The sequence below is a fragment of the Balaenoptera ricei genome, chromosome 10 (genome assembly GCF_028023285.1).
Source record: "Balaenoptera ricei isolate mBalRic1 chromosome 10, mBalRic1.hap2, whole genome shotgun sequence".
NCBI classification, from domain to species: domain Eukaryota; kingdom Metazoa; phylum Chordata; class Mammalia; order Artiodactyla; family Balaenopteridae; genus Balaenoptera; species Balaenoptera ricei.
This window is the reverse complement of record NC_082648.1, coordinates 10,076,429-10,088,482: the sequence shown is the minus strand read 5'-3', so window position 1 is coordinate 10,088,482 and position 12,054 is coordinate 10,076,429. Positions and strand designations below refer to the sequence as shown.

Genomic DNA, 12,054 nt, shown 5'->3' with positions numbered 1-12,054 from the left:
TCAAGCCATCAGGAAAGATTTTTATGTCCTGATAACGTCAGATTGCTAACCTGATGTTAGGTGGTGGTTTTTTTGTGCTATTTTCAAGAAATAAGCAAATAAAATGGAGGAAACCCATCTGGAATAAAAATACTTGCACTGGCTTTTTACAGCTCTTTTAATTTCATACTGTAAGTCAAGTAGTTCTGGGCCCCCAGGTGATAATATATAATTCACGACTATGTCTTGTTTTGTCATCTTTGAGTTTTTATACTTTGCGGTGAAAGCGAATTATCATTAGTACGTTTTCTGAAGCCATACCTACTTGTCCTTTTTGTTTGTTTGTTCACATGAAACAGTGCATCAAGTATGGAATTAGATTAATGGGGTAAATATTATGAATCATACACTCCCTCTAATCCGATGCTCTTTCTCTTTTTGACCCCCGTGTTTTGTTTTCCGTCTGTCATTCTCTCTCCATGTAGGCTTTTCAGCCCCGTGTAAAGCTGTTGGAGCGAGGGAACAGAGGTAAAGAATGATGTAATGCACGGGCTGCCCCAAGCATCTTTTGTTGGAATGGTTATTCCAGTCATCTCTTTATGAATCAAACGTGAGGGGCTGCTTTGTGGCAGGAGGCCTCTGCGAGAGCACATCAACGGGAAAGAGAAAGAGACATTCACTTGGAGGGCTCTTGCTGAAAATGGGTTTAACTCTCCTCTTGCCAGTCGCCACCAGCCTGACCTCATACATCTCAGTACAATGGAGTGGCTGAGCCTTTGAGCACACCACCATTACATCATCGTGGCAAATTAAAGGAGGAGGTGGGAAAAGGGGACTTATTGTTGTCATGGCCCATGAGATGATTGGAACTCAAATTGTTACTGAGAGGTTGGTGGCTCTGCTGGAAAGTGGAACGGAAAAAGTGCTGCTAATTGATAGCCGGCCATTTGTGGAATACAATACGTCCCACATTTTGGAAGCCATTAATATCAACTGCTCCAAGCTTATGAAGCGAAGGTTGCAACAGGACAAAGTGTTAATTACAGAGCTCATCCAGCACTCAGCCAAACATAAGGTACATGCTTGCTTTTTTTTTCCTTTTTAAAATAAATGGACATGCTGAATGGGGAATCATTTTAAATGAAGCCTCATTTTTAAGGGGAGAAAGTAATTTGAGGAAGTTTTGGTTGCTTTTTTTTAAACTTTGATACCTTATGACACCTCAGAATAATTCACTAATTGTAGACACTGTCACACCTCAGAATATTTCTAAACTACACAGAAAGCTTAACTTGTTTTTATTTGATCAAGTGCTATGTTTCCCTATTAATGCTAAAAATTGTTTTATTAATTTAACACAAATAAAAAGTTATGTTTAATACAGTATATTATAATACTCAATTATTAGCAATTATATAATAATATATAATATTGTATGTATATTATTAATAACTAATACATTAATACATAGTTTTATGTTGTTTACAAATGTACTGAAAGGAAATCATTCTTTTCAAGTGCCTTGAAAAGAAAGTAGAAACTAATTATATTACAAGTGTTTTTTATTTGTGGGAAGGTAAGGTAATGGTCAGAATTTAAGGATCTTCAAGGAAAGGTTTTCTCAGGATACCAGGATGTCAGCTTTGTGGTAGGTAAGGCTATTTCTTTTGTTCAGGAATAAAAATGAGTTCATGCTTTAATTTTACGAAAAGCTGATTTGTTACTGAGTAGAAACCATTTAAAATGTTTCTTTAGTTCAGGGATCGTTATGTTTATTTTGTGTGTTATTTTGTTGTACATGTTTTTACCCTGTTATCGTGTTAAGGATTTAAAACTAAGGAGTTTTGAGCACATTACCCAGAAATAGCATCAAGTTTGCCTCGTAAATGTTGATTTTTACAAACATTTAAACCATGTGTATGGTTGGTTTATCCAGTAAATTGACCACATCTCATTTTTATTCAGAGTATTAAGGAAAACAGGAAGCAGTTATTTGCTTCAGCAGCAGAGGTATATGGGATTATTCTCCTCACCTTCCTCCCTAACAGCCTCACGTTTGCATTTTAGGTCGACATTGATTGCAGTCAGAAGGTTGTAGTTTACGATCAAAGCTCCCAAGATGTGGCCTCTCTGGCCTCAGACTGCTTTCTCACCGTACTCCTGGGTAAACTGGAGAGGAGCTTCAGCTCTGTTCACCTGCTTGCAGGTAAGGCTTGTGGTAGAACTGTGAGGACTCGGAATCTCCTTGAGCCTGTGAGTAAGCAGGATTCCACAACGAGCTCGAAGCACGCTAGGTGGACGCAACTTTGAGGTCATTGTGTAAAATGACTTATTTATAGCTTTTGATTGACGTAACTATTCTAGTTAACCTGAATACTGTTGTTCTTCCCCATTGGTCAGTGTATTTTTGATTTAGCTCAAACGCCTCTTCATCTGGTATTTATTAGCCAGAAGTGCTGTGTAGATCTGTGTGCCTGTATAGATCTACAAACACCGAATGCTCTACATTTCAGCTCCTGTCCTCAGTTCCCACCCCCAAGGAGAGAACCCGTCCAGTATTCAGTGTGAACCCCTGTTAAACATTTTTGGTTGAAGTGGACTCCAGCGATAAGATCACCCATCCTGGACATTATGTACAATGAGATAGAAAGAGAATGTGTGCAGAATATTTCTTCCAATAATTAGAGGGAAAATTTTTAAATGAACTTACGTATTTTTGTTTTGTTTTCACAACTAAAAAAAGTCTCAACTTGCAAATGCTAAGCAACCAGCTGACTTTATAAAGTGCATGGAAAGGGCTAACTATTTTATATCTGCCCTAAAGGAGGGTGGTGTGGGAGTTCCATCTCATCAAATTCCAAAGCAGACTGTTCATCCTTTGCTTTCCCTGTTTGGCAGACAGTACTGAAGCCCTTTCACTCACTCTGGCTCCCAGAGCAGGGAATACAGTTTGACAATGCGCAGTAACCTTTACCACAAAGCCGCTGCGTCCAGCAGATTCTGCCACAGTGATCGGCAAGATCACTTTTAAAAATCTGATCTAAGAAAAACAAAATATTGACAGATATTGTCACTTTCGCACCTTTCGTCTTTTGTTGCAAGGAGAGTCCAGTGAGCTTGATGTTACTGGCAATTGATTGTTAGACTATGGACATTTCAGTTGTAAGAGAATAGGATGAATCAGTTGTTGGTTTGTTACCACATTTAAACTCTCTGAAGGTTTAAATAAGACTTCTGTGTCTTTATTTCTCTCTCATCGGCTTTTGCTCCTGGTTTCAAAGAATAAGCATAGTTACCTGTCACTTTCAGGTCGTCTGTTGGCACACGTTTCACCTGTGCCGCAATTCTGTCCTAAAGGGAAGCCAGCTTGTTTCAGAACGTAGTTCTCAGAACTCTGTAATGGAGAATTATAGCATTAGGTTCTGTATCTGTTGGTAGGCATGGTCTTTTACTGGGAGTGTAACAGTGTTAAATCTGACAACAGTTATTAGAGTTCCACTCACTTCGGTTGCTGAGTTTAGGAACGCAGTCATGCTTCTTGGAGCCACTGGGAGGGACTTTACCTTGGAATCCTATCGACGGAACCAGGGTTTTTCTTAAAGAGGGTACACCCAGACGGAAAGAGATTATCCCTGCTTGCTCTTGTTTGAGACGCTTTTCTCTACGGGGGCTCTGACCCAACAGCTTGGCCAGGCAGACACTTCTGGAGGAATGAGCTCATTTCGAGTTTTAGTTACTCAAGTAGTTTCTCCTCTTTCCCGAGAAGCTCTCCCTTGTTATGTGGAAGGTTCTTTCCAGCCATGTGCAGCTCTGGGAGGGGTGCTTATTGGGCAGGAAGGAAGGAAGAGGACTCATTCTGACCATCGAGATCAGCCCTAGGGATACGTGGGATGGTGCTGGTCAGAACCCCTGGCATCCCCACTTTGTACAGGAAATGGGTCCTAGGCCTAAACGAAAGCCCGTCAAGGCAGCTCCGAGAACCACATATGTGTGTTCACAGCTCCATCTCGTCATGCACACCCCAGAATCCTGTATTCTTCTTAGCTTAGAAGGTGGCTTCAAGGACTGAATGACCTTGCTGGGGAGTTTCTGAGCAGCGAGATTTCTTAGGGCACCTCAGAGAGGGTTCTGGATGATTAAAAGCCTCCCAGCCATCCGAAAGCTTCTGACCGGTTGGAAATTCCCTTGGTTAGTGAGCCTGTCCTCAGAGTGGACAGAGAAGTAGAGTTGGTAGAAGAGAGTGCTGGGGAAGGCGTGACCATCACTTCTCGGCAGTGCTTTGTTTTTTGCTTTCGTTTTTTTGTTTTTTGCCAAGGTCCAGCAGCTGCTCAGAGGACGTCCCAGGGATGTGGGGTAGAAGGACATATCAACATGTGTTTCTTAAATATTTTGCTTCGGGGAAAATAACTGATCTTGGAAAAGCGTGCTAGCGTCCCACAGGTGCTACGGGAAATGACAGGGTCGCTGGAGACAAGTTTCACTACAAGCTGCCCCTGATGCTTTCAGCAGTTACAGATGCTTGTCGGCCCTGTGGGGATGTGATAATAGAAAGACAAAGTGGTTTCTTGGAGTAATTTTCTCCATCACTTTAGAGCTTTCAGTTACTTTGAGATTATTCAGGAAGAAAGTATTAAATACGTCAGATGGTTTTTTTATGGTCATTATATCAGTATATGGAGTGAAGAATTGTGGCCCGAATTCCATTCACCTTCTCAGGGCCACCTGACCTAGAGAGGAGTGACTCTGGAGAAGGGGAAGAAGAGGACCTCCCCGAGGAACTGATAGAGGAAGCATCTTAATAAGCCCTTTTCCTCAAGCAAGAGGAGACCCAGACTTACCTGTGGGACCTAGTTACGTGGACATTAATGATGAAGACTCCCTTTCGGGAGAGGGTCGGGTTCGGGGAGGCTGCACTGGCGCGCAGTGGGCTTAATTCTTCCATATGGGACGGCAGGTTCTGCTCTGGGACAGGCTAGCCTGGTAGACTTCAGCTTCCGCCAGGGAAAGGGGTCCTGTTAAGCCACCTGGACAGCTGACTATCAGTGAGGCCGGGGTCCCAAGCCTTCCGGTCCTGAAACTCAGAACCTGGTTCTGCAATGAACTTGGCCTGTATTGGCCACATCTGTGGGCCTACTCAGCCAGCGATCTTGACCCCTGACTGATCAACTGTCCCTCTTTTTAAGCCCAGCCAGTATTCTAAACCAAGTGATTAATATTTGATAGCCATATGCCACATGCGAGTCTTTGATTATTATCTTAAAATCTTATTTAAACTTACGTTGTCGTGTATCTTTTTCAGTTGTTAGCTTAACCCCCCTCCTGGATTCTCTTTTGCAAGCCGAGGACTATGTCTTGTTCATCTCTGTGTTCCCCACAAGTCCTAGCACTTCTTCAGTTTTCAATAAATGTCTGAAATATACATTAGCTCGCATGTAGGTTTATACCATTTGTATTTCATATGACTTATTTTATTCATTTAGTTTAGTTTGTAAGTGGTTATATTAAACAGTGATGAAACTAATCTGCAAGAGTAGCGAAAACTTGAGGACATTTTGACATAAATGATTTGCAAGTTGTCTTCGTTCAGGAAGAGCAAAAATATAGCTGTTATGGGAAAAGTATCCAATACGAAAATGTTTCCATCCATTTAAGCAGATTTCAACATGATTTTAAGATCTAATAAATACACTAGTACAGGGAATTCCCCGGGCGCCCAGTGGTTAGGACTCTGAGTTCTCACTGCTGAGGGCCTGGGTTCAATCCCTGGTCAAGGAACTAAGATCCCACAAGCCACGTGGCGCAGCCAAAAAACAAAACAAAACACTAGTACAATTAAACAGGGCTTAAATCCTGAACTTTGATGAGGAGCTACGAGCTCTAGAAAACCTAGTGCCACTCATAGGAGGATACAAGCCCTTGAATCCCTATGAATTGAGAACAGTTGAAATAATTTTTTTTGTACTTTAAAAGTAAATTGAGGGACTTCCCTGATGGCACAGTAGATAGGAATCCACCTGCCATTGCAGAGGACACGGGTTAAAGCCCTGGTCCGGGAAGATCCCACACGCCACGGAGCAACTAAGCCCGTGCGCCACAACTACTGAGCCTGTGTGCCACAACTACTGAAGCTTGCGTGCCTAGAGCCCATGCTCTGCAACAAGAGAAGCCACCGCAATGAGAAGCCCGCGCACCGCAATGAAGAGTAGCCCCTGCTCGCCACAACTAGAGAATGCCCGTGCGCAGAAACCAAGACCCAACGCAGCCAAAAATAAATAAATAAATTTATTTAAAAAAAAAAAAAGTAAATTGATTATCCTGCTTAGTCATTAATAAGTCTCCCAGTAGTCTCCCAATAACCAAGCCAGATTAAACCATAGCACTGTTTCACCCCCGGGGATTAAAGGGTTTTACTATGAGTTGTGGCCTCATCTTAGCCAAAAAGAATGAACTTGGATCCCTTTGGAAAGTTGTCCCTCATCATTGATGGATATAAACAGTTGCCAACCTTGACTTATTGATCAACTTTTTTGGTCTTGTTAACCTTCAGAAAACTAGTTCTCTCTAAAAAAGAATCTTGTTTCTTGGCCTTTATTCATTATATTACTTTATTTTACTTGCCTTTGTCTATTATCAATATATTTCTAAGGGTGCCAGATTGAAAATAAATATATTAGAAAAAAAGAAAAACCACCGAATTTGGACTTTTTTTGCGTGTGCTAACATAGAGAAAAGAGAATAAGTGGGTTCATTTAGTAGAAACAAAGATTGCTGTTCTATTATTTTCTTCTCTTTCCTCGCTGTTGTAACTCTGAGTAAAAGCAAAAGGGACCCACAAAAGTTTGCTAATTCTACAGCACTCATTTCTATCCTGTGATGAGGCACAGGATTGCCCTGCAGCAAAAAACCCTAATTGAATCACAGACCTCAGCCCTTTCATTTACAGACGAGGAAAATAACAGAGCCCTTGCGTGACTCTCCCCAGCTCTCACTATTCTCACTGTGCGCCCAGGCCCCTGTCTGCAATAATTCCTGAGTCTTCTGGAATTCCCTCAGGAGGCTAGAGGGGGTGCCCACTTCAGATCAGGCCTGTGCTTTTTGTGGTAGCTCTCTCTCAGCCTCTTTGTGGACTTCAGAGTCATATTCTTACTTCACATTTTATGGAAGAAGCAATGTATAAAAATAGACTGTATATAAAATTTTTAAGCATTAAATTTTTTCAGCTGGGGGGAATCATCAAGTAAAAGTCTACTCTGTCCTGAGCCGAAATACCACTCCGGATAATGATAGAAGGATACCATTGGAGTCGGTGTGAGACGCAGTGCTGAGGGCTCTTAGAAACATTTCGTCTCTGAACGCAGCTGAGGTCTTAGATTAATGTCTGCTGTGGCTAAAGGCCAAAGACGTATTTCTTTGTTTTGAGTTAGAGTTGCTACTGTAGTTAGAGCTAGGAGTGAATAAAAATGTATTTGACTCTTGACACATTTTCAGTTTAACTGGAGTCTAGATTGAGTCAGCAGTTCTGTGTAATGAATGGGCAGCTTTGGTTCAGTGGAACCAGTTACCCTCCCGATGGAAGCAGGGCAGAACCTGATCTTCCCGCTTCCGGATTTGCTGTGAGCGCCGTTGTCATCACGCCTTCTCTCATCCAGTGTGGCGTTTCTTCTGTCCCTGTGTCTAGAGAAGGGAAATCTTCAATCATCCCATTTCAGGTCCTGTAGTAGCTGGTAAAAGAGATCGACGTTAATGGAGTCCAGTCAAAGTACTACAGTTGTTCAGGAATTGGCTCTCCTTGTGTTTAAAGAGCTGCGGTGAGAGCCACTGAAAACAGACTAAAAATAGGTGCCGTTTCGCCCACTGGTTGCCGTGTAGCTGCTGGCTCTGCTTCTCAGTTTGCATGAGGTTATCTAGCCCGTCTTTTCTCCAGTTCTTACCTGCCTGTGTGGTAACAAGCCAGCTCTGTCACTCCCCAGCTACCGGTGGCTAAGACATCACGCCTGAGGCTGTGTCTGTTTAACAAATGGACTGCAGACCAGGCTCGAGACAGTTCCTCACCCTGACATTTTGCACAAGCTACACAGAAGCACCCTGGGTGACAGTGGTGACATCAGTCTTCCCCTGCGCTGGTCATGTCATTTGTGTCCTGTCCATTCAGCTGGCCTCACAGGGTTCGAGGGCTCCCTTGGGTGGGCCCCGGGGTGGGCCTGGGGGATAGGGTACTGGAAGAGTGCACATCTTGCCCCTGCCCTTGAGACCCCTCGGTTAATTTGGGGCAGCACGTCTGGAGCGGATGAAATAGAAGCAGATGACAGCGCGTCGAGCTGTGTGTCACAGTGCGAAGGGGTGACTCGGTGTCGCCTGCAGGAGTTGGGGAAGGTTTGAGGACGGCGGTGGAATTTTCATCGAACCTTGAAAAATGAGTAAGATTTGGGTGGGGAGGGTCCTCTGTGGACTGACATAATTAAAAATGTCAGGAGTGAACACAGATTTTAGGAGGCGGCCAGGAGACCGCGTGGACTTTTTGTGACGGGAGGAAGGGGAATCGAGAGCAAGTGCAGTCAGGCTGTGCGGGCCCTTCAGCCTGGAAGGACGAGTCTGTGCTCTGCTGGGCTGGCCTGGGGGCCCTTGGAGGCTCGGTGACACCTGTCACCTCTTGGCCACCAGATCTGTCTTCTGGCCTCTCTGCGCTCTGCTTCCAACTCAGGCCCACATCAGCCCCTCAGACCTGCCCCCGGAGCCGCCTCCCTGCTCTCTCACCCTGTCTTGCTGCCTCTCTGCCCTTTCCTCACACTCTCGCGAACGTTACGTCTCTCTTTGATATTTTCAGTGTAACTGTGATTATATCACGCCCCAGCTTAGTCTGCATCAGTGCTCTTAGGGTAAATTCCAGAATCCTTCCCTGACTCCGAAGCCCTGCAGTGGCGGCTCCTGCCTGCCTCTGTGCCCTCATCTCGTGCCCCTCTCTGTCCTCAGGTTGTTGGTGTGTGTGTGCGTGTGTGTGTGTGTATTTTAGCACTATAGCCTCGGTTGCCCGAGACCTGCAGCCCAGAGGCACCCTCCTCCTCCTCGAAGTGCCCCCCTCTCCCCATGTGCCCAGGTGTCTCCTGCTGGATTCACAGTGCCCGTCAAGCCCCCCTGGCTCCCAGGCAGAGTTGGGTGTCCTCTGTCACACACACTCCTTTGGCCACCCACCATGATTAGCCAATTATTCATCTAGTTATTTGGTTGAAGTTTGTCCCACTAAACTGTCAGTTCCAGAGAGGGCCTCTGTCGTGGTCACCGCTGTCCCAGCACCCAGCGCCGCGTCCGGCTCGCAGCAGTGCTCACGGCATGGCTCTGAACTCTCCTGTGGGTGCCAGGGGTCTCCAGGGCTGTTTGGCTGGCGAACAGGGACCCTTTCCTTCCCGCTGGTCTGCCACTTCTGCTGGGAGGCGGTGCGCTTGGCCCCGGAGGAGGACGGCTGCCGGAGCGGACACACCCGAGGGGGTCCCGGGAGGGCCTGCTCGGGGTGCATTAGGAAGCCTGAGCTTCACGGGAAAAGGCCCAAGAAGTGAGCTGTGTGGTGACCCATGCACAGTTTACACGCCAGGCAGGTGGGACTCTGAAGAGTCGTCCTCCGGAGACCAGACTCCTGTCCCCTTTTCCGCGGGACTCAGAGCATTGTCTCCCGATGGGTAGTCTCACGAGGCCTTGCCCCCTGACGGTCACCAGGGGCACGTCCAGCAGCCGCGTCATCCTTAGCCGGGATCTGATTATAGTTGGTCCAGTTCGTTTCCTGAGAGCTGTGCCCCTGGTTCCCTGAGCCCTGGATGTCGTACCGGACTCTGTAGTCCTGAGCCGCCGAGGGAACCCGCCTCTCATGGAAAGTTCCCTGGACATAAGCACCCTGAGGACTCACTGGGGCTTTTGGATGATGAAAGCAGCATTCACCAAGTCTCCCTTTTTAATCTATCGTAGCAGAGAAATGTCTTCCTTGCCCTGTGCCGCTTCGCTCACCCTGAGGGTCCTCTGGGGCCTTGTGGTCAAGGAGTAGGAAGCAGGTTCTGGGCTCACACCCAGGCCCACAGAGCTTTCAGCTCTGAATGGAATCAGGAAATCCTTTTGAACACCCAAAATACACAAGACTTATGTCCATCAACAGCTATTCATTGTATCAAGGGAGGATTCAATAAACATTTAATTATGTGCCAAGCACTGTGCTAAATGCAGAGGTGATTGCAAAAGAGTGTGAGACACAATTCTTATGCAGACAGTTCACAGGGTATTCTAGCCGAAGAGGTAAGAGGTTACCACACACACACACACACACACCCCCCCCCCCCCACACACACACACGGAAAGGGAATTCACAATTACCAGGTCAATGGTAAATTCTTACTGCCATGTGATGGCTGTGTGTGTGTGTGTGTATTTTTTGGCTGCGTGGCTTGTGGGATCTTACTTCCCTGACCGGCGATCGAACCTGCGCTCCCTGAAGTGGAAGCACGGAGCCCTGACCACTGAACTGCCAGGGAATTCCCATGGCTGTACCTTTTATAGAAGTTCTAAGTTGGCAAGATCATATTTAAATACACTGGTCAGGGAAGAATTTTCTTTTTTTTTAATACAGCGGAATTTTAAAAAATGCAACAGAATAGAATTGAAACTAGAGGGACTTCCCTGGTTGTTGCCAGAGGCTGGAGATGAGAAAGCCCAGGTGCGGTGGGAAAACAGTAAGAAGATGAATGGGCCTGGGACATGGTGGTGGGTAGAATAGCGACAGGGTGGACAGTAGAGTGGGATCCGATGATGAAGGGCTTGAGTGTCCGATCAGGAGTTTTGGATTGTATTCTGTGGGTATTTGGGAGCAGAGGATACATCAACACTTTATCTTAGGAGCTTAATCTGGCAGCAGAGTGGAAACAAGTTGGGAAAAGGACGGACGGATCAGAGAGAGCTGTTCCTGAATTTATCTAACAGTGCGGCGTGGAGCTCATGGGCTGGGGGTGGGGGAGGCAGGGACAGACAGAGGGACGTCGCAAAGGCAAGTCCGAGTGTTGGCATACCAGGTGGCTGTTGCTGAGGTGACTGGGAGAACGGGGCAGATGCGAGCAGGGATACAGAACCAAAGAGAGCGAGATATTGGCTTGGAATTTATTTTAAAAGTATCGATAAGTCTTTCAAGTGAAAATGACCAAAAGAGGATTGAAAATGTTAGGTTGGAGTTTGGGACCTCAGGCCCCCAAATGCAACCTTGGAAATCTTTGATTTTCAGGTGAACGTGAGCAAAGGTGATCTCCTTAGTAACTTCCTCCTTCCGTGCTGGTGGAAGCAGAGGCCTTCTAGGTCCTTCCTCCTCAGGAAGCCCCAGGCTGCTGTTCGCTTGGCTGTGGCTTCACGTCTTAAAGTCACTGGAGAACCAGTCGGGTGGCCTCTGTGAACCTCTCTCCTGCTTATAGCGCTTGTTGCCTTTGCTCAGCCAGGGTGGATTCTGGCCGTAATTCCTTTTGATTGGTCGTTCTGGTTGTGCTGTTCAGAACAATCTTTGTTTGAAGGCATGTATTGAGAGTCCTGCCTGGCTGTGCGTGTGTGCGCGTGTGCATGCCTGCGTGCGTGCATGTGCTTGTGTGTGTGTGTGTGCGTGTGTGTTGAAGAAGAGCCTCTGGGTATAGTTATGTATTGCCAATTTGAAAGATCAGTGAAAGAGTAAAAAATATCACTCGACATCTTCTGAGAACTCTTTTTTTTTATAATATTCTTTTTTCTTTTTTTTTTTTTTAAACCCCACATTTGTTTATTTATTTATTTTTGGCTATGTTGGGTCTTCGTTTCTGTGCGAGGGCTTTCTCTAGTTGTGGCAAGCGGGGGCCACTCTTCATCACGGTGCGCGGGCCTCTCACTATCGCGGCCTCTCTTGTTGCGGAGCACAGGCTCCAGACGCGCAGGCTCAGTAGTTGTGGCTCACGGGCCTAGTTGCTCCACGGCATGTGGGATCTTCCCAGACCAGGGCTTGAACCCGTGTCCCCTGCATTGGCAGGCAGATTCTCAACCACTGCGCCACCAGGGAAGCCCTGAGAACTCTTTACTAAACAACACTTC

The 12,054-nt window shown here is 46.0% G+C and overlaps 1 protein-coding gene across 7 annotated transcripts in view; it reads left to right on the top strand.

Annotated features, from left to right (window-relative positions):
• Positions 1–12,054, top strand: part of DUSP16 (dual specificity phosphatase 16) — an 84,619-nt gene that overhangs the window by 37,442 nt on the left and 35,123 nt on the right. For all 7 annotated transcript variants that reach the window (XM_059935327.1, XM_059935321.1, XM_059935323.1 and 4 more), the window contains 2 exons: positions 465–1,054; positions 2,047–2,185. In XM_059935327.1, coding sequence (XP_059791310.1) covers positions 827–1,054; positions 2,047–2,185 — 367 coding nt within the window. In that variant the 5' untranslated portion in view covers positions 465–826. The remainder of the gene's footprint in view (positions 1–464; positions 1,055–2,046; positions 2,186–12,054) is intronic.